At 37.8% G+C, this 22,943-nt stretch overlaps 1 protein-coding gene across 11 annotated transcripts in view; it reads right to left on the reverse strand.

Moving 5' to 3' along the window:
- The window catches only part of LOC101797298 (metalloreductase STEAP2), a 52,277-nt gene that overhangs the window by 25,696 nt on the left and 3,638 nt on the right, over window positions 1-22,943 (reverse strand). For 7 of the 11 annotated variants that reach the window (XR_011807016.1, XM_072033657.1, XM_072033656.1 and 4 more), the window contains exons 3-10: window positions 21,373-21,897; window positions 19,144-19,671; window positions 17,947-18,111; window positions 13,048-13,195; window positions 3,825-3,946; window positions 3,146-3,202; window positions 1,696-1,761; window positions 550-659 (exon numbers count right to left, since the gene is read on the reverse strand). Coding sequence is in view for 9 of the 11 variants with exons in the window: in XM_072033657.1 (XP_071889758.1) it covers window positions 550-659; window positions 1,696-1,761; window positions 3,146-3,202; window positions 3,825-3,946; window positions 13,048-13,195; window positions 17,947-18,111; window positions 19,144-19,671; window positions 21,373-21,864 (1,688 nt within the window). In the remaining 2 variants the exon portion in view is untranslated. Of the gene's footprint in view, window positions 1-549; window positions 660-1,695; window positions 1,762-3,145; window positions 3,203-3,376; window positions 3,764-3,824; window positions 3,947-6,809; window positions 7,003-13,047; window positions 13,196-17,946; window positions 18,112-19,143; window positions 19,672-21,372; window positions 21,898-22,943 lie in introns of those variants that run through there. The other 4 variants (XR_011807017.1, XM_072033661.1, XM_027450750.3 and 1 more) reach the window with 4 other exon arrangements.

Consider the following 22,943-nt stretch of genomic DNA (forward strand, 5'->3'; position numbering starts at 1 on the left):
AAAAAAAAAAAGATGCAAAAAAAAAAAAATCAATACATTTGTAAAGCAATTATAAATCCCAAATCCTCCAACTGTTATGATTCTTTCTTTTCTCCAATATAATATGGCTTGTCATTTCATAAAGTTTACCTTCAGGTGAAGAGTGTCAATATTTTAAACTCACTTAGAGAGCTTGTTTGAAACAGCAAAACACACCACAGCAAGACTTAACAGCTGAATCTCTTGGGGCCAGCAGTCCCTGAACAAGTTACTCTAGGCAATGAGACACCTTGGGGAATCTTGCTTCCAGCACACTGGAGCCAATTATAATACAGTTTTTCATGATGTAATACATGGCTGCACAGATACTCAATTCCTAAATTGGATCCTTCATGCCAACAGAAATTGGACTCAAGGTAACAGTTCATAATAAGGAAGGATGACACAACTGATGCCTTGCAGATAAAGATGCCTTCTATATAGGTGCCATACAGTGAGTTGCCTTAGAAATGTACGAACATGTTAATTAATAGTGTTTGAGATCTCTAAAAGAAGGGCTTAAATACTTACCCACATAGTTTAATAAGTTCACATACAGGCTCGATGAAAGCTTCTTGTTCATTTACTTTTTCTGCACACAGGTTAAGAATGTCAATTATTTGTGCTAAATCCTTAAGGGGCTTTTAATTTAAAGTTAAGGAAATCAGATTGCATTGCTATAAATTAGAAGAAAACCTTGAAAACTGTAGTTATCATTCTCCACAGATACAACCAAGGCCAATGCTGTCAAAGTCAGATGACTAAAACGAAGCGTATGAATCTATACTTAGGCCTTCAGAAGCAAACTTACTTTTAAGGAAGCAGAACTCTTGCAGCTCTTATTTAGCTTTCTCATCAGCTGAACTCACTGGTTGTTCAGCACTGAGTACCAAAAAAATAAGAGATGGAAAGCTTTTATATCACAGTGATAGATTTACCTTTCTAAATTCTATCTGAAACGGCCCTGAGGCATTTAAATCCTAAGTGGCTAAATTGGGGTACTAAAGATTGAAAGTTTGGATCTGAACACATATTATCTAATTTAGAGGCACAAGATTGAAACTAACTGGTCACTGAGACTTCCAAGTTACTACCAATGCACTTACTCAAGGAAACTGTCTTTAAGAGCTTAGCCACAGCTCAACTGAGAAGAAATGTGATAGCTTAAATCACTATGACAATTAATTGAAATGTATGAAATTAATTACTCTTTCCACACGCCTACATTTTCCCTAGTACTTCTCATTACTTCTTTCAATTTTACTGTAAATACAAAAATGTTTCAGGTAAAATACCCTTTGTTTTTCTTTACAACGTCTACTCATTGGAAGTCAATGCTATTTCATCTTCTACTTTTTAAGTAATGAAAATTCTTATGCATGTCTATTCTGAGTTGAAAGTACACTAATTATGTTTTGAACACCTCCAACCACAGTACAGGTGAGATCCCTCTATTTAATTTTGTAGCAAATAAATCTGGAAGCCAAGAATCTCGCTAACCTAGCAACCTCAGCTATGTGTGCATAAGAAGGTCAATAATGAGAACACGTGGACTATCACTGCTCTCCATGTGGAAGCATAGCAGACCTAAAAGTGGTTTGCTGAAAAGTCAAAATATTATCATTCATAACAATAACACACCACAACTTTAGAATTCTACTGTGTCAAAAAGGATACAAGCCCATTTTCAAAACGCTTGACTACCTTCTTGAGAACTTTCAACTGTTTTTCTTCCAAATTGCTCTTAAATACGAAAACAGAAAGCAGATTTTAATTGCAGTTTGCTTTAGAACATGAAATGATTATATTAGTCCCCTTTTAAGTTTTAATGAAAGTAGAAATCAGATTAAAAAGTCACAAGACGCAAATGAAATTCTGAAAGTGCTCTGCAGGAGGATTAGCCCCTTGATCAAGCCACAAGAGTGCAGTACTTAGAAATGTAACTAAAGAGACTTTTAAAAACTCCATCTTTTTTTTCAAATGTGTGAGCTCTTTTTCTACTAAATTCTTTGGGTTTCTGTGAGAACTTGCAAAGAAAATCATACCTATGTTACACATGACATAAATGTGTAAAAATGTAGATCTGAGGTTATTAGAGTGAAGCTCTATGACCACTAGGAAAAAGTCTGCAAAACAACTGACATAAGGATATTGCAGGGTGTGCCAAGGGTATCTGTGTTCATTCCAGCTCTCCCAAGCACCTCCACACTGGGCAAGAGCACTGCAAATTGAGGCAGGCCAGAAAGTTGTTTCAGGAATCTACAAGCCCAGAATCCTGAGGGCATTTCATCAGATATTCTATGCTGTCTAGAGGAGCAATAAACAATATCATGCAGAGTATTTTTCTTCAGTCTGTAAACTTATTCTGAGTGTTCCTTATTCAGAAGGAATAAAAAAAGAAAAAAGACACGAACTAGTTCTCTATTTCTCTGCAGGACAAAATACTAGAAGGCGGTATGTTTAAACAATTCCTAAGAATATAAATTATTAAGTTTCTAGATCAAAAGTGACTAATGGCTTAGTGAATTTAGTCTGCCAAATCTTCTTGTGGAGACAAACACCAGTCTGTGGAAGTCCATGAGATACTGCTCTCCTGTGTGGCTAGGAAGTCGTATTTGTTCTTGAATACTGAACATTGTATAGTTATCCTTCTTTTAAAATCATCTCCCTGGAGAAGTGTTAGCAGTTAACTTGGGCAATTTGATAAATTCCTGTCATACTTTGAATAAGTCTGTATGTATTTCCATTTTTCAGCTCTGGGTTTCAGCACTATAAAACTCCCAGATGAGCAAGATTGCACATCTAGCTTATAAATGCACACACTTTTGTCTTGTCTTGGAAAAGTGCCCATGTGAGGACATACGGGGATATTTAACAAAACAAATAAACAAAAACACCCACAAAACTCAATTCTTAGATGTCATTTCCTATTAAAGAGGGCATCTTTTTAAAAAGCGTTCAAAGACGAGTACAAATACTTCAGCTTCGTGCTTTGGAGCCGCAGCCACCAGTGGCAGCTGGTTTTATTTGGGATAGATACAACTGCAATTGTGTTTGTTTGTTTGTTTGTTTGTTTGTTTTGAGCCCATTACAGCTGGTGAAACAGAAATAACGAGGTCTCACTTACGGAGTCAGAATCTCCGAGTAGCCTGATGGCATGATTCAGATCCGCTGACCGCGTCTCCTAGAAAACAGCCACGTTAGACTCACCTTAAAAAGTGCTTAAACCTTAAAACTTGCGAGTGCCACGCTGATGCAAGAGGGAACGCCCCAAGGCCGGGAAGAGCCCGTCTGCCTGCGGCGCCCAGCCCCGCTCCCAGCCCGGGCCGCCATGAGGGCAGCGCGCCCGGGGGCTCACCTGGCTGCCTCCGCCGTCCGGGGCTCCCTCGCGCCGCTCCCCGCCGCAGCGTGAGGGGCCGAGGGCCGGCGACAGCGCTGGGGAGCGGGCCGGGGAGCGGGACAGCGCCCGTGAGGCGGGGGGCTCGGCCAGGGAGGACATGGAGGACGAGGAGCCCGGCTGCCGCCGCCCGCCCGCGGCACCGGCGCTGTTGCCATGGGAGCGGGGCGGCACCGCCTGCCCGAGCCCAGGCCCGTGGGGGCCCGGCCGGTGGGCGACCCACGCCGGGCTGGGGCTGGGGTTGGAGCACCTCGGGGTTCCGGCAGCCTGCAGCGGGAAGTGGGACCCGCTGTGGGGACAGCCCGGCTGCTGAGTGCCCTGTGGTGCACCCGCCGGTGCTGCCACCCCACCGCTAGTGCAACTCCAGAGTCTGCCCTAGACCGCGAGAAAACCATTTCCCCGTCCATACACAATGCAGAGACTCTTGCTGGGCAGCTGGAGGGAAGCGGCTGGCAGATCCCCGATTTTTGGTCATGACACATTTCACGATGAGACACCTCTGTAGATAACTGTGGCTCTGGGGTAGCCGCACTGTAGAGAAAAGGGGGAAAAGACTCTTTTTCTCTGCACAGACTGGTACAAAACATGGGTGACGCCTGGAAAGTAATAAAAGAAGGGACAGAAGCATAAGTGGACAGAAGCATAAACATAATGTATATTAAACATAATATTTTCAACTTGCTCATAGCTTCCATGGGATATGAAACAGGTGTGTGTGTACCCCATGAAACAGGCATGTGTTAGTGCTCTGAGATGCTCTCTCCCAGATGGGAGCACAGCAGAGCCCACCAACTCCAACCTGTCTGGGATTGTCCCATCCTTCACACTAGGCTGATACACCTGGAGGAGGAGAGCTGTGTGTCCCCAGATAGTAACAGCAAATGGCAATGGCCTCGTACTGGGTGTCCTCACAGGTGTTCTGGTAGATTCCCAGTTCAGCTGCTCTTGGTAGGATTTGAGTATTTTTTTTGAGAATTTCATATTAATTAATATGAATTTTAATTAATTAATTAATATGAGAAGGATGTGGACCTGTTTGAGTGAGTACAGAGGAGGGCCGTGAAGATGATCAGAGGGCTGGAGCACCTCTCCTATGAAGACAGGCCAAGGGCGCTGGGATTGTTCAGCCTGGAGAAGAGAAGGCTCCAGGGAGAGCTTACAGCGGCCTGCCAGTACCTAAATGGGGGCCTACAGGAAAGCTGGGGAGGGACTCTTTGTCAGGGAGTGTGGTGACAGGACAAGGGATTATGGCTTTAAGGTAAAAGACGTTAGATTTAGATTAGATATAATGAAAGAAATTCTTCACTCAGAGGGTGGTGAGGCCCTGGCGCAGGCTGCCCAGAGAAGCTGTGGATGCCCCATCCCTGGGGGTGTTGAAGGCCAGGCTGGATGGGGCTTTGGGCAACCTGGTCTGGTGGGAGGTGTCCCTGCCCATGGCAGGGGGTTGGAACTGGGTGATCTTTTGAGTGACAGAATGGTACCTGAATTTGAAAAATGCTCTGACCACTTTGGTTTTGGCATCCTTAACCTTCTGAGTCGCATTCATAGCAACACAGGTGATACAAAGGCAGGACCTGTAGTACACTATAGTGCATTCACCTAATGTGACAACCAGTCCCGGAGCTACCGGTTGATGCTTTTCATCCATCCATGTACATGTATCTTTATTCCTTTATCCATTTTACTATCTGCCTTCCATGTTCTTTTTAAATACTTGTTTGAGTATATTTTCAGATACAGTGTTTGTAGAGGTTTTTTTATTATTTGAGAATAATCATAATGATAATGCTTAGAGGTTTGCAAGCAGTTAGTGCTGAACAAACTGATTTACATTTTTTTTCTTGCTTCATGCCCAGATACTTGCTGATGTTGTATACATTAAACCAGTTTTCAAGCTCATGAATTTTAAGCTCATAAAATTTACATTTATTGTGGCTCAAGTCATTTTAAGCTGTTGCTTGTGTTTTGATTGACAAATGTCATTCAAAACTTGTATAGAGAATGTATCTGAACATCTAAATTGGGCAACATAGTCTGTAAATTATAAGCTTAGGTCACATCCCATTTGTTGCCTGAGTGTTCCAAAGATCATACTGCAAAGGTTCATTTGCTCACTGTGCACCTCCTTCATAAATGAAGCTTTTAGAAATTTGTGTGGCAGCTACACTGTGCAAGTTTGACTACAGGGATTCTGCTGCCCTTGGCAAACTGGCAAACGTCCATCCTCAAAAAGCTGCAGTCAACTGTGAAAATATTTACTTAAGTTTGCTGCCCCAAACAACTGGTTTATATTGTTTCTCATCACACCTACCTCTTCCACCGGGAACAAATAATATTTAAGACATGAAGGCTGTATTACCTTACCTCTGAGAATATTAATTCACAAATATTAGCTGCTAAGCCCTACAAATGCTAACAAATATATTTTAAAAGTAGACTTGATGTAGAGATTTCTGTTTTAACTGAAGACAGATTCTTTTGTTGTGAAGACACCTTTCGGTAAATTTTAATTCTTGAGGTAAAGTTGAATTACATAAAACTACAGGACTGTGTAGTCAAACATGTAGGGCATAGCCGTGCATTGGAAGATCAAGGTTCCGTATCTAGGTCTGCCATTAATCTCCTGCTGACTTTGCTGAGTGTTCCTCTCCTACTCTTCATTTGCTGTTTTACAAATTAGGTGTGGGTCTGCTGTGTGGGTCTTCTGCCCTAGCCAAACCTTTGCTTGGCTGTACTGAATGTGTACATTTTACAAAGCCATCTATACTGTGTATCAAGTATGACACTAAGCTCCTTATAGCATGGAAATCAGAGTTTAAGAATCAGTCTGCTGACTCCATGACTTCTTTTTCAATCTTATTTCTTGTTTTGGTCAGTAGGATGGGGAAAAAGAAGGGGGCACACAGGAACAGGAAAGTGTGGTACTGTACTTCCTGATCTCCTGTGTTTGATAACCATCGGAGAAAAAAAAAAAAGCTGAAAATCAATTGGCAGCACTCAACCTTAAACCTGTGAAATCAACAGAACTTTCAACAACCGGATTTACCTGCTTATACCATGACAACGCAGTGCTTAGGTCACTGTGTGCTAGGGATTTGACAGGGACTTTCATGCTGATTTTTGTTGTTAAAAGGAAGCACAGTAAGTCACAGCAGACAGAACTTATTTTTTTCTACAGTACCAGTTGGACAAAAGTAAGCTGGGGTTCCCAGTTGCTAATATAGTATCAACACAGTAAAACAAGCACTATGATGCACAGAAACAAGGCAAAGATTTAAAGAATCTAAGAAAAGACAGATTTCAAGGACCAAAAAGTTATTGTTATGACATGCATAGCAAATATATAAAATATTTTTAATTTAAAACATATCTAAATTCCATTGCTTCTAGGGAGTGTCTTTGTCCAGGGATCTTGGAAAGCTATGTAACTTAATACGAAATACATGTAAATGTGAATTCTGCTTCTGCACTCTTCACTGACTTCTGCATCTCAACTGAATTCAGAATGGTTTATGTTGCTGTTTATGTTAAGCAGAGTTTCACCTTGTATGTATCCTTTTCCTCTTTCCTCTTGTGTTGGCATAAGCCTTTTTGGAAAAAAAAAAAAAAGGCATATACTTTCAAAGTGAAGGACTGCAAAGTGCTTCACCCGTTTTTCTCATTTTAGCAGTAAAGCTTTCACAAACAGTAAGGCATAACCAAACAGGAAGAATGTCTCCACCTTACTTGTGCCCAGCAGTCTCCCTTTTGCCACAGATGTTTATTGAATGACTAGTGGATTAATATTTACTGGTAGTAGTACTGCAGTGTCTACTTTGGGTTCTGAAAACACGGAGAGTACATTACAATGAAATAAGGGAAACAGTTCTCCAGTTTATTTCTGTGAATCTGCTCTTCCGATTATTTTTTTTTATGAACTCGCATTGAAGTTCTGCATCTCAGGGAAAATGTTAATCAGAGTACGTGTGTTACAAAGAAAAGCAAAGTGAAGTCTATTATGCATAAGCACAGAAGAAAAAGCCACATATCTGACATTGACTTTTTATTGATTTTTTGTGAAAAACAGAGTCTATGGAAAAATAGGTAAAAGCATTACTAATAATTTATAATAGCCCTGTTCAGAGAGACAGCACAAACAAATTGACAAATGACTACAAACAGAATACCAGGAAAAGACTGCATATGGAAGACAAACTACGTTCACTGCAAGACACTGCCAGCAAGGCATGAAAAACAATATACAATGACAAGTTGTTCAAGTCAGTTCAATGTGTTACTTGTTTTAAAGACTGCAATCTAGTTAATTCACGCAGTATCATATAATGATACAGTATCAGTACTGCAACTTTACTTATTACATTTATAGAAAATACTACAGGATGAACATCCAAGAAATCAAAAATGTGTGCATTAGGAGACGTATATCTGAAAGGAACTATGCATATGTAACTACTACCACTGCATATTGCTACCATTGAAAATATACTTAAAACTCAATCTATCTAATCTTTATGCATTTATATATAACTTTGATTTTATCACATTCAGAGGAAAGCTGTTTCCTAGCTATAGTCGTATGTGAAATTTATATCCACATGGGAACTCATTGCCTTATATTAAACAGTAATTTTTCTTAGTGCAAGTTGGGCAGCATGTATAGCTAATTACATACATAGACACACAATATTTTATAGCCAATTAATGCTAAGTAAAAATGCAAATGTCATGTTGGCACATCATATTATGCACAATGTTAGAACAAAACATTAAATGTGGCACCAATTCACAATAACCATTACCGCAAGCTAGATAAGCAAAGAACTTGCAAAATGGAATTTCAAAATAATTAATCTCTGAATAATTCAAGAACATGAGGACCTAATTAACTTGTACATAGTTGCCACCATTAATAGAATTGTAAAATAAAATTAAAGACAAATACGGAATCTGGAATGGAACTGTATTTCAAACAGCCTTATGAAGAAATACATTCACATCCACAGAAAACAAATAACTTGTTGCTAAATACAAAGAGGTTTCTAATTTCTAGTATGTGTAAAGTTCTGCACTATGTATCAAGCACTATTTTGCTTTTATGTAACAGTAATAGAAGTGAAGGTTGTTTTCACATTAGGCAGGACATCCCCACAACCAGTAAACACTTTATATAATTTTACCAAAAAATATACATAGCAAGCTATTCCTCAAAATACATATTTATTCTCCTAAATAACTAAAAAATCTAAATTCATTTATTTTCATATATTTAGGCAATTGAAACCAAACTTTTAGCCTCAGGTCTCACTCCCATGAGAAGTCCTTATTCAGGTTCTCCTATAGAAACCAATGGGTTTGATCACATGAATAAAGATTCCTTATGTGACTAAACATATACATGGTATGATACAGAATGTGTAATAAATGCATGAGTGTCATTTTATTTTCAGACTTACAGTGTCTTGTTAGAGTGAATTGGTCCTTAAAATAAAGCACACTACATGAGATTAAACAAGTCATCATTCCAGTCAGAAGTAAATACATGGCCTAACTGGAAACCATACATTATTTAATAGCACAAATATTTCACAAAATGTATTCATATATTTTATCTAAAAATATCATATATTTATTAATACTTCAGTATTTCAACTTTTCAAGTAACTTATAAAATTAAACCACATTTTTGACTTTCAATACACGCAGTTTGAGGAATAAACAACACACCACTATTCCCGCCGGACACCTTTGGCAGTTCAAAATTTAACAGTTTAACATTCTTGAGGAAGTTTAATGATGAAATAACTTTGCATAGGAAGAGGGCAAATACATTTCTGTATACACCACGAGTGGCTGCATGATCCGTTACAATGCATGGACTTAGACAGTAATGCTCAAATAGTACAGCATCTTTCTTCTGCAACACTATCGCTGTTGCATCAAACAAGAATTAGGTAATTATAGGCAAGATGAATGTTAATTACTCTACATAAGTTGAATTAATATAAAAATAATAGCAGCATACATAATGATGAAATGTAATCAGCTTGTCAACAGCAATGGTTTCCACCCTAAATTTGTTCATAGGTATGAAATTCTGCTTTCAGTTACACTGTCCAATTCCCGTAGTTTTAATGAGGTTTCACGCACAGGCACCATTCTGGGACAGAACGTAGCATGGAATTTATCTCATTAAAATACTCCAAGACTTTGTGTATTTTAATATTATTCACATGCTGTTTTCTCTAGCATGAAATTAATATCAAGGACTTGAAATAGTTTTACACAAACAATACCACGGGTGTGAAGATTAAATCCTTTCCAGACAGCTCACAAGCAAATATTCCTGCAAACACCTACGTGTGTGACTTAGTATAACCACAAGGATAGTTGTATCACTGGAACTATTTATGCTAATTCTTTAATTAATTTTATTTAAAGAATTGGAGCACAAATGCCTAAGCTTTGTGTAGTTTCTGTCAGAAATAATGGAATAAGAAGCTAGGAAATTCAGTTACAGGAAGCGTTGCAAGCCTTTTGAAAATATACAGCTTTCTGTATTAGAGTGTATTTACGCAGAGGCAAAATTAGCAGTTGCAACCGTCACTTGTGCTTCATTTTATTGGATATCTACTAGCTTAGGCTCCTGTCTATATGCAACAATAACAGATATTTTGTTTAGTATCCAGGCTGATAAAATAGTATTGGGTTTGTGCATCACCATATTTATCACTGAAATAGATGCATATTGGGAAAGGGAAAATAAGGTTACTGCTTTGAAATTATCTGATCATTTTTTTTAAGAAAAGAGGAAGAATGCAAAAAATTTTTTAATTAATTTGATGGGTTTATTGATAGGTTTATTAAACTTTTATTTGATAGGTTTCTTAAACTTATTTTTTTATGTATTTCTTTTTTTCTTCCATCTTTTCCTTCCAGAAAAAAAATGGGAAAGTTTCAAAGTTTATAATTTCTAACTTTTGGAGGAAGTACAATACAATAGTCCAGAGGCAGTATCTGTCCCAAAGAAGCCCTAAATCATTGACTTCCAAGGTGCTGAGGGGTTATGTTTGAGGATAAATCACTGGACAGATGCTCTTTTTGGAAGAATCTGCCACTAGTCTGCTACTGGAGAAAAGTCTCAATGGGCCCTTGTCTAACCACTAGCTTACTTTTCAAAACTAGGTGAAAAAAAAATAATTTTCTCTTTCTGTTCCTGATCCCCTGCAACTCTCATGTTTCTGCTGACCAACATGAAAATCACTACAATCACTAGGAGCCCTACAAGGAAGCAGGAGATAGACTCTTCATCAGGGAGTGCAGTGATTACAAGGAGTAAAATAGTTCGAAATTAAAACAGAGAAAATTTAGATTAGATATTAGGAAAGAAATTCTTCACTCAGAGGGTGGTGAGGCCCTGGCACAGGCTGCCCAGAGAAGCTGTGGGTGCCCCATCCCTAGAGGTGTTCAAAGGCCAGGCTGGATGGGGCTTTGAGCAACCTGGTCTGATGGTAGGTGTCATTGCCCATAGCACACGGGGGTGGAAAGGGGTGATCTTTAAGGTCCCTTCCAACCCAAAATATTCTATGATTCTATGAAATATGATTGAAATATGGTACTATTCTATGAAATATGGTTGAATTCTATTTTTTCCAAAACATGTTTTCAGAAACCTCCATTTTCAAAGAGAAAAAAGATTTACTGACAACATGTTACATACAAAGAACGTTTAAAGACATAAATGCTTTAATTCTGGAAAAAAAATGCATGCAAATATATTCGGTGTGAAAATTTCATTGCAGCGTTGGAATTGTATGTACTTGAAATTGGAAAAAAAAATAAATCTATCTGCTTTTTGATTTGCAACAAACCCAAAATATAACATTGGCTTGACATTTGGGGAATACAAATACTACAATTAAAATAAAATTGTAGTAGATTTTTGAGTTTGAATTGAAATTACGAACAACTAACAAAAACTCTTCAGATTTAGGCTGGTGTAACTGGGAGCAGAATTTGATTCTAGATTTTATTTGTTCTGTGGAGCTGTTGGTTTCATTACAGAGGTACTCAGATTTACAGGACTAATAACATTTAAGGATATATTCAACTTAAGTACTGTGTATTTCTGACAGGCATCATATACTAATGACAATTTCTTGGAAATAGTAAGTGAAGTTTCAGCTAAGAAAGTCAGAGATCCTAAATAGTGCAAAAATAGATATGAAAAATATAATTCCATATATCTAAGGAATATTTGGACCTATTCTCATTCATTAAAATAAATATTTTCCTAAATAAGTAGGGGTAGCCTGAAGGTACATGAGTTGGGTTTGGCTATTTTGTTAAGAATAAAACCAGACAAGCAGTGGTAATAAACAATTTTAAATGTTCTTCTGAATCTCACAGGAAATGGAAACGCCAAGTTTCAAAGGTAAAATCTCATTTTTAGGTCTAAGAATAATTTTGTTTCTTAAAAATTGATGCATATCCCAGAAACATCTGGTGTAAAAGTAAGACTTTCTTATAAAAATAGAAGATTGTATTTGCACAAAAAAGATAGTAAGATTTTAAGACAGATTCTGGGAAATTCATGCGTAACTACTGAAACTCCCGTGTAGAAACACAGAGCATGAGTAATGTGATGCTTCCATGTTGTAGCAACATACTGGAGCTTCAAAGTGAAAACAAACTTTTATTTTTGCAGACCTCTCAGTATTATTTCCAGTATTTCAAAATCATTCTTAAATCAAAAACTAGTTGCTTGCACGTGTACTTGCAAGTTTTTTTTACACAAGAATGTTTTGAATTTTCATTGTATGACACACAGAAATAAAGAATAGAAGAAATAAAGAAGTAAAATTCCATGTGATTCTTTTTTAAAAAAAAAAACACGTTAGTATAATACCATTTGCTTACAAGATGTATAATTAAACCATAACTGAAATTGCTTTTGCATATTCAAATCATGGAAAGTTGTAAAACCACACACAAATAAATATGTGCAATACTTCATTACAAATTAATTTCAGTTGCTTCAAAACCTGATTATTTCCTAAATTACTAACTCTATTAGCCCATATGTTGAACTCCCTAACACAGAAGTGTGGTTTAAATAAAAGAAACACTGCCCAGAAAAATGTGGTATTAATAAATAACACTCTGACACATGCTCTGAGTCAAAGAAATATCTCAAAAGTATGGTTATAATGAAATACTGCCATGATACAACTGTGCAAAGACGCGTTAAAATGTTCTGATTTCATAATTATCTTCCCTCTGTAATTCAAAATAAAGTATTTGTAGTTATCTGAAGGAGCAGTTTCCTAATTACAAATGTCTTATAGTTTTTTTGAGAGCTTGTACTGTATGCCAAGCAAGTCCACAGTGACTTTACTCAGACATTACATAAACTCCTGAAAACACAAGTTTATGACAAAAGAACAACAAACAAAAAAACAAACACCTGCAACAGTAGTAACAAATAATAGTCTACCATCACATCACAGTTATCCTTTCTGGGGAGAGATGTGGAGCAGACCCACTTGCTTCTTCTATAACATGGCTTTTCTCCCATCCTCTTCTAATTCTCCTTAGTTTCCTACTTACACACGGCAAAAGTAAAATGATCTTACCTAGAATTACAATGGAGGGCAGAACAAGGGCAAGAACAAAATTTGGTGGTGTATAAAATCTGTAATACTCTTCTTCAAAAGCTCTCTTCCATCCATAAATCAGTACGTGGAAAGTACTTATGATCAGAGCAACATATCCAAGCGTAGACTTTGAAAAAAAAAAGAGAAAATGGGGAAAAAAGATGAGATAATAGCACTTGGTCCTTCATCAGACACTTCTAACCCATGATTTTAATATTTCTATTAGACATTGTGTTAATGCACTATGCGCTATTTTAAATTAGCACTATGTGGTTTTAAGTTCACTTGTCCAACTAAGAACTGAATCGAGCACTGATTTAAAACACTAGAATCTATAGGCTGCAGTCAAAATTGAATGAAAATAATCTTTGTCCAAATTGTAAGTAATGAAAGTCAATTACAAGACACGTAGATAAATAAGGAATAATCTCAGCGAAATTACCAGAACAACCTCAGTTGGATTTGCAATTTTCCTATTTCTCACCTATGAGGTTAGATGGCAACAAGATTCATGCTTATTATGGAACAGTGCAACTCTGTTGGAAGAGATCCGAGTTTACTGATCCAAAGTTTTATTGCTTCAAGAAGTGCCATTTGCTTCTTCCTCACTATGATCTATATCCACAAGTTTGAACTTTGCATAAACCATCCCTTACCTTTTGCTACCCACTAGTTAATGGGAATATTGGGACTACGGGATTTGGGCAGAATGGCACAAGGCAACCGTGCAGTTCTTAAACGGGTAGTGCTGGATTAAATGGCAAGTAGAAGGTTTGCACAGCACCCTGCAGAGGACCTCTTACCACTTAACCCAAGTCATTCTTCTGGGGGGGTCATTCACAGTTTCTGTGAATCTGCCCTTTTAAATGCCACTGATCTGCAGAGTTGAGTTAATAAATTGACTTTTCCAAACCATGGTAAAAGGACTATTAGGGTCTACAATAGCAAAAGAATTTTTTCTGCATCAAGATTAACCAGTTTCTATGGAAAGGAGAATGTCTGAGCTAATACCATTTGCAAGGATTAACTGGCATAAAAGGAGAAATACTTTAATTAATTTCTGCAGATTGCTACCATGTTTTTTAACTTGCCAATATTTATCCATTATTTTTGCCAATGTGGAGACGTATCAGAGCCACCTAGGTTTTAGATATGCTGCCGCATTTAAGTTTCTTTAAGAAGAACGATTCTGTAAGAAATGAAACAATCCAAGATGATCATTCATGGATACTAAAATGGCAAATGCAGCATCTGAACAGAAATTCTGGTAAGAAATTTAGACTGTGAACAATACTACCAACCCTGATGTCTGATAAATTATTGCAGATTTTTGGTGGTGTGGCTGTCCTGCAGTCATTGCTTTTATATCACTGCCAGCAGGGAAAAAGGCACGAATGAATCATATCCCCCATTTCTTCATCAGGTTTTCTGATGAGAACTGCAACAATTCTTGAAAAAGAATCAGGAGGGAAATGCTGTACAAGCTCTTCCCAGAATTTTCAAAATCATTTTAATGCTTTTTTAAACTCCATCTACAAACTAGTTTTGACACATCTACGTATGTTTTTGTATATAATGGTCAAAATGGAAGCTAGCAAGTACTGATACAAACATTAAGAACTAACAGTACAAGGACGAGAAAAAAATGTGATGCATAGAGACTCTCTTCAGTTCTTTTTTTCCCTGTGTAAAGTTGTTGTATGCTTCTTTGAAGTGTTGGCAGGGCACCTGCTAGTAGTATGTACTAGTCTATTTCAACGACTCACGTAATAATATGGATGTAATAATATGGCTCCAAAGACAGTCCTAAAGGAGTTTGTCAGCTACTGGCAGTGTTTTCTTCCACTAGGCTCTTAATTGCCTCTGTTGTTGCATTTCAGTGCTGTACTTTTGACAGTAACAACATTGCTTAGCGAGAAAGAGGACATTCTCCACACAACTTAGTGTTCTGCAGGGTTTCTGTTCATTTGTTTATTTAGGGCGGATCTGCACTAGAAATTCCCATTAAGAAATGTCATCTTTCCCAGCTTGCAGTTACTGACAATGACTTTTCCAGAAGAACAGGCAAGACTGGCTGCCTTGGCTACTTAAGTAAAAACTTACTGCAAGAGGCTGTGTCAGTACAACACTTGTGTTTGTTATAAGGACGACGCACTTGATTTTGCCTGTATCTGCTCAAAGACTACAGCAGTGCCTGCAACTGCAGCGTTACAGCAATGAGCAGTAATGAAATGAGGAAACTCTGAAGAACTGATTGAAGTGGGCTTGGACAAAAAGACAGCAACTAGCGCAGAAAAAGGCACTGATGGGGAGTGGAACAGTAAAATAAAACTGGTTGGCAGCACTGGATCATAGGACAAATATTGACCAGTGGTAGCCTTGGAAAGCCAAAGCTGCCCATCCGTATAGATGCTAACAGAAAAGATGTTTCAACTGAGCAATAAATGATGACTGCGCTGTGGAAGCTATTAACTCCTAGAAAGCAATCTGTTTAATTCTCAGAAGGTGAAAAGGAGAGCAGCTGTCACTCAGGTTTACAAGGCTACTTCCTTCTGCAGGGGTTTATGACTGGACAACATGGAGGAGGGAATGCAGGGATTAAAGACAACAGATCTCAAATGTAGTTGTGCCTTAGACAGAATACATACTGGAATTCTGTCATCTTTTCCTTACTTCTTAAGATGTAAAAAGAAAGGGATGAACATGGCTACAAGAGCTCAAAGATCAATTACACTGATGTTACCAAAGAGAGACCGGGAGAGGCACAGCATGCTGATGTTATAAGAGCAGAGGACTGCTTGAAAGCAGCAGGAAGGAATACTTTTTGGTGACTAGTAACTTCATACTGGTGCGTGAGTGTGTAGCAATATTAGTTGTAAATGCTGAGAACCCCTTGCCTCTCTGGAGGCACTAGAAAGGCTGCTGAGAAGAAGGGAAGAACATTGGTTGCCTTGCTTCCTAATCTTCCACTGAATTGTGTTTCCTGGAAGCTGAGTAATAGATTAGCATGTTTCCAATGGACTTGCCAGTTCTTTTGTCTTTTTTGTCAGTCGTCTCTATTTTGTTTCTTTTCCTTCCTGATCAAAGTTATTTTTTTAGCCAGTGTACAGGATTCACAGCCAAGGCTACTGATAAATTGGACAAACTGGCATTATTGGGGGGAAAAAACAACACAGAAAACAAAGTGCTAAAGGAGTAGAAAAGATGTAGGAGAAAAATCTGTAAAATATTACCAAGAAGATGTACATATACGGAGACAGAAATGTGCTGTGAAACAGATCTGCTTCAGGGATTTTTACCTTCACAATGGTTGAGTAACTCCTAACAATGCATACATAGAACAGGCATTTTTCAAAGCCTGTGTTTATGCGAGGTATACCTCAAATTCTCCCAAGAAGAGGATATTGCTAAACTTATTAACTGCCTGTAGCAATTCTGACTGGAATCTTACTCATAAACTTGCTAAATATCTACACCTCATACTTTATTCTGGGGGAAAAGTATTCTGTTCTAGTGGGGGAAACAAGGCAGAGCAGCTCTTCCTTGAAGCGTTTGGGCAAGAAAGGTTTTAGTAATAATCGCCCCAGAAAATTTTATAGAGTTGTGCTAGCAAACAAAAGGAACGTCTGCAAAAAAATAAGCTTCCTACTTCCAACCATCCTAAATGGTTGACTTGTGCTCATTTTTACTAAGAAAGGTAAGCTTTCAAAGCCGATCTGTTCTGTCCATTGCCACTTTGAGTGGTTTGCTTTTGGTGTGAACCCTTGGACTGGAAAACAAAAGCAGTGGTTATTTATGCCTATGTTACATAATGTTAATTTAACTGATAAACTCCCTGAAAACTGAAAGACCAGGTGCAGCACTGCTTGCTGACATTTTCCATTTCCATGTATTTTATATGAACACTTCAGGACTGGTTTCAAAAAATGTCCTTTTCTGTTTGCAATATATTGATTTAGCCAAGCTATTCTGTCTGCTCTGATAAAATATGAATTCTCTTTTATTTCACATCTATCTTTTTTCACTATCCAAATATATTTAGAGGAGAAAAAGATGAGTGCTGAAGAGGAGTTAAGAAAACGAATGCATTAGTTTAGTTGCCACAGCTTCTTTCTTCAGTTAGCACCTACACTGGGTCATGCTAAGATACCTGCAGAATTTCATACTAAGTTTCCATCACCTAGGATCTCCTACTGAGCACACTCTTTATCACTGTCTGGTTCTGTGCTTCTTCTGTCTGGATTTTGTGTGTGTTTTCTCTCTGAATCATGAAGAGGTAATCAGGTATTTGTTTTGTCTATCTTAGGTCCTGGTAGGGCAGATACAGTTCCTTCCTTCTGCATCACTGCTCAACCTTCATATCCCCCCCACTTCTTCAAAATTCATACTGTGAAGGAATTCATACTCTGAGCCTGCACTACTTCTCCTCTTGAAGTCTGTTTCCCTTGATCAAGCAGGCTGGAATTTTTGGAGCTGCTGCCACCTGCATTGTGAAATCAGGCTAGGTAAGATGGAGGCATCTCCAAAACAATTTGGAAAATCAGAGACAGACATGATTTCTGGGCAACAACATTCACAACTGATGATTGTCTACAGTATTAGAAACACCGTGGTAGAGGTCTGTTTGAATCACTGTACGTAGGGGCAATGCTATTCAGGAGCTTGTTCTACTGGAACAATGCTAGAAAATAGCCTATGTTGTGTACGTTAATAATTTGCTAAGTCTAAACTCAGCTTTTATATTGTTTTTATTAACTTAACTGATAGGAAAACCAACACACTATTATGTCGCAAAGTGCTTTTCATAATAATAACAATCATTAAAAGGAGTTAGTTACAACTAACAACAAAAAACCTCTTATTTAGAAGGTAACACACCTGAATAAAACTGAACTCCCTCCAGTTTAAGGCACTATTTACTGAAGGGATGGAAGTTACTGCCAGCAAAGAAAGCAATCCGAGACTCATTATTCCAAAGGAGATATACATTTCAATTCGCCACACTTCTTCCTCATTCCAAGAATTTTCAACATTTGCATGAACCTGATGAAGGAGTAGAAAGGAAACACTTTATTCTCCAGAACAGCAGAAGTATCAACAGAAGTCTCTATAAAATGGGGTCAAATATTTCAGAGGTTTTGTCCTGTGTTGGAGGAAAAACAAACAAACAAACCAACCAACAAACTATTTCCTTACTGCTGATATTGGGTTCTGTTAGATTAAAAATATGTTAACCAGGAAAACTTAGACAAGTTGGTAAAGGAAAATGTAACATTATATACTATTAATAACAATTATCTTATAAAAAGAGATAAATCTGAACATTCTACTAAAGTGTAGAAAAGGAATTATGTTCTTCATATGTTGGAAACCTATATCCTGTAACATAAACTGGGTGAATCCACAACTATTTCTAAATGATGTAACAAACTAAAACACTGTGGATTCTAAAGGATGAGAGATTTGTTAGAGATTATTTCAGGATTATGCAAGACCAATTGCTCCTGGGAACATTCAGTCAATCTCTATTGCTCGTAATAGATACAGTTCACAGAATTTCTAACAAATAAAGTATGTGTACCATTGGTCCAAAAAGTTACAAAGTAACAGAATTTTTATCTTATGAATATAAACGTATCTGTGAATATTATTACAGCATCTGCCCTTAGTACTTCTTCACACTTGTAAATGCTCTTATGATATACATACATCTGCCTTGTATTAAAAATACTCAGTGAAGAACTTACCTGAGAAACTCAGAAGTTTCCTGTGGTGTTGCTCTTATCCTGTCTAATCTACATTCTCCTTGTGTATGTTACTGCCAGGGATTTAAGCAGAACACCTCCTTGATTCCTCCTACTACACAAACTTGAATGCAGCCTGACCGAGATGAGAACAATCAGCAGATATTTCTTTTACTGTCCCTTCCTACTAAGCGCTACCTCTGCATATGATAGCCATAAATATTTTCCACTGAAAACAAGGGAACATATTCAGAAAACATTAATTTTTGTGTTCATGGGTCACATGTACAACCAAACCATTTTTGGCTTACTTAGCTAAACATTGCCTTACCTGTTGATACGCCATATTGAGGAACAAATATCGCTCTGATCTCCTCATGGGTAAGCAGAGGCTGTATACCACATGCACTGTGGCAAAGAAAAAACTGAGTAGCCCAAGCTGCTTTCGGCACTGCAGCCAGTTGTCCAGCCAAGGGGGAAACCGCCTATACTTGGTACCGTAGTAAAGCTGATAAGCAGCTGCAATAAGTCCTGACAAATACACTAGGGAGAGCAAAGTGATGGCAACAATTGGCAGAGTCTTGTTCACAATCTCAATGGGGATCTTGTAAAAGTCACTCTGTTGATTTCTGACGTATGGATGGATTACATCTCTGATGAAGGAATAGATGAAGAAAAATGTTGCCAGGCTAATGGCCAACACCACAGGCCCCTTCCACAGTGTGAACAATCGCAGTGGTAAGTTTTCAATTTCCCTCGAAGATGACAATGCCCCCAGATCAATAGGAATAAAACCGAGCTGACGGGCAAGCTCAGTAACTTGATGGCGAGCCTGAACATTGTTACTGCATATATAGACCTGTTGGAAAAGTCAGGTGAATTGCAGTCACAGGAAAAGACTTGAAGGTTAGAAAAAGGCAAACAAAACAAAACAGAAACAGAACAAACAAACAAAAAATAACTCCCCAGCAGCCTCAAGGACAAAACCACAGCACTGCTGCTATAAATTGTACATCACTATCCCAGATTATAGCACCAAGATAAGAAATAGAAATTAAAAATGGAACCGTACACAAATCCAGCCAAGATGAAAATATGCACACTGACTTAGGAACAAAGTAATGAAAACAAAATTGGCATTTTCTTGAAGTTAACAACAAGATGATTGTGGGATGTCAGGGTAATCCACACATTAAAATGTCTCATTCCCCATATTGAAATGTCTATAGGATTGGATTGAACCTCAAACAATGATTAAAATAATTTCAGAAATTTTTCTCTCTCAAATATTCAGGCATCTTAAATGATGACCCCAAAACAGCTGTAGCACAAACAGAATGCAAAACAGAAAACAGTTTAATCCATATATAATAATTTAAGCTTCACTTCATGATCCAGATTTCCACAAAAAATGAATGTCTTATGGAAAAAAAAAGAAATAAAACAAACAGCAGCCAAATAACTCCTCCTAAAGACCATTTTTATTTCCTCCATAGCAAAAGAAAAGCACTACTCGAAAGTACTTTAAAGTCCCTTTAAAATCGACAGTGGGGTAGTTTGCCCACAACTGGTTTCTGATAATCTGCATTACAGCTAACATGATAAGTTTTGACAGAAATCAATTACTTATAGTGGAGTGCTACTCTAAATGGGGATAAAAATAGTACAGCGAGGTTATTTTTTTAAATTATGCTAATTCTGTATTGATTGCATTCCATTATTATCTGCCTGAAGTGCCAGAAAACTCAGCAATCTCCAGGAGTTACGTTACACCAGTCAGCTCTCATGTATGTCTGAGTCCACAAAGCTGTGAAGGACGGGGTTCTTGCATGTCTGTGTAACGCTTTAGGGAAGCCAGAAAAACATAAACCTGCCTTTTCTATATGCAGGATGGATTAGGGGAATATACTGGGAAGGAATTGGAACATGGTGTTCATAAGCAGTCCTGGATCAAACGAATGATCACTTAGAAACATATGTGCCTCCTTCTGTTTCCTCTGATTTATGATCTCGGGATATTCTGAATACTGGGCTGTATTCACTTTGCCGTTACACTCAATGCAAGCATTTTTGAAGAACTGACTCCTGAGCCCTGGGATCAGGATCTCAGATTTCTGTGCATCTTTTTCAAAGCTCACCCCATGCAAACCAATATTTAAACTAAAATATATTGGGAAAGGCTGCCTCCATCCTTGCACCGAGCACAAGAATACAAATTAATGTATTTCCTCCAGAAGACATTAGAACCCCATTCTTTTCTTCTTACTGTAGTCATCTAAAGGTCAGCTGTTCAGTCTAAGCTAGTACCTACATTTCCTCTGCAATCTTTAAAGATATACAGGCATCCCTGAGGACAACTTGAACCATTTATTCTATACATAAACAGGGGATAAACTGAACTCCAAAAGTTTTATTGGCTATTCCAACTCAAATTAAACACCCAACACTTCAGACACACTAAGTCAAGCAACGTGAATCCCATGAGTTCTGTCTGCCTACAGCCAGTTCCTGTCTTTTTTACTTCACAAACAAATCAAATGAATACAAACACAAAATTTACCTGTCTGCTGGCATCCTTTGGTCCTAACTGTAGAGACCAAGCTGAAACAACGTTGAATCCTTTGACAACCAGGGAATCTGGGAAAAGTGATGCCAAATACTCTGCATTGGAATCTGGATATTGGTCTACTCTTGTATTGTTGCTGACATCAACCAGAATTTTACCAATGAGTAGATGCTTGAGGTCCCACAAAGAGGCGTAATGTTCCCTGTGAATGGCTACAAAAATGATGTTTGCTTTGGCTACTGCATCTTCATGGTGAGTGACATCAACCACATGGGGAAAGAACTCTGCAGCAAGTTTAGGGTTTCTGCTTCCTACAACCACGTGGTACCCACATCTGATAAGCCTAATGGTCAATGACTTTGCAAAGTCTCCACTTCCAATGATGCCTATTGTGATCTTACTGGCATCCTTGATGCCATTGGCAACATTTGGTAGAAAAGTTTCATTGAGGTTCTTAGGACTTCCCATCATAGAGATTGATTCCATCCTTCTAAGCCACCAAACCTACAATGCTGTTTTCTGGAAAAAAGAAGAGAAAATAACAGAAGGAAAAAAGCAGTGTCATACATTTTAATGAGCTGTCAAAATCCATGCACACCTCTGGATACAAATTCTGTGGATCCAATTTTCATGTTCTATTTTCTCCTTCATGAAGTATCAAGACAAAATTGATTAGTGCATATGTGTCAGTAATACAAGGAGAAGCACAAGAATTTCAAGCACTTTAATAATACAGAAGTAAATAAGAATGTAGTGAAAAACTGAAAAGGAAATAAAAAAATATAGGAAAGATAGTACCTATATTTTTAAAACCACTTTAATTAAAATCAGCAAATCAATGAGGCATAAAGATGCATGACTGCTGATCCTGGTTAAAAAAAATGCATAATGTAGAAGGGTTTAGAGAATTGACACGTTTGTAGGAAGATGGCAGCAAGGTCAGTGATTAATGAACAAAGATGGAAAGGAGGGAAAGAAGTTAGATTTCTTCAGTATAAAGTGTGATCAGTAAGTAACTCTTGACTAATTCTACATAACACATTAGTTACATGCAGGTACCAAACTGTCCAGTGGTAACCATCTGATTTAGAAGGACTTAGGTATGGAAATCCTGATCTTAGCCATACTGCTCAGGTATCCTGTCTATAAAACTGAGATAGCCGATTTACAGTTTTAAAAAAGGATTGTGATGAGAGCCATGTATTCTGATCACCTGCATTACAGAAAACACGATCAATTCTGACAGAAGTCAATTACTTAGAGTGTAGTGCTATTCAGAAAGGGGATAAAAATAGGGCTGTGAGGTTCATTTACAGTTTTAAGAGGACTGTGATAAGAGCTACACATATAAAACCTGCATACATATAATATTTATTATTACTGTGATTATGTTTTTTTGTCATGATGAATCTCACAATGTTTTTCCAAAAAAAAAGTATCAACTTTTTTCAGGGAATTCAACAAAGGCTATATGAAAGACAAAAGGGTGAAATAATTGCGTCTCCGTGAAAGAATAATTCTGTCAGCACACAGAAACTCCTCTTTATATTTAAAACAGATCTTTG

This window comes from Anas platyrhynchos, chromosome 2 (genome assembly GCF_047663525.1).
Source record: "Anas platyrhynchos isolate ZD024472 breed Pekin duck chromosome 2, IASCAAS_PekinDuck_T2T, whole genome shotgun sequence".
Taxonomy (NCBI): domain Eukaryota; kingdom Metazoa; phylum Chordata; class Aves; order Anseriformes; family Anatidae; genus Anas; species Anas platyrhynchos.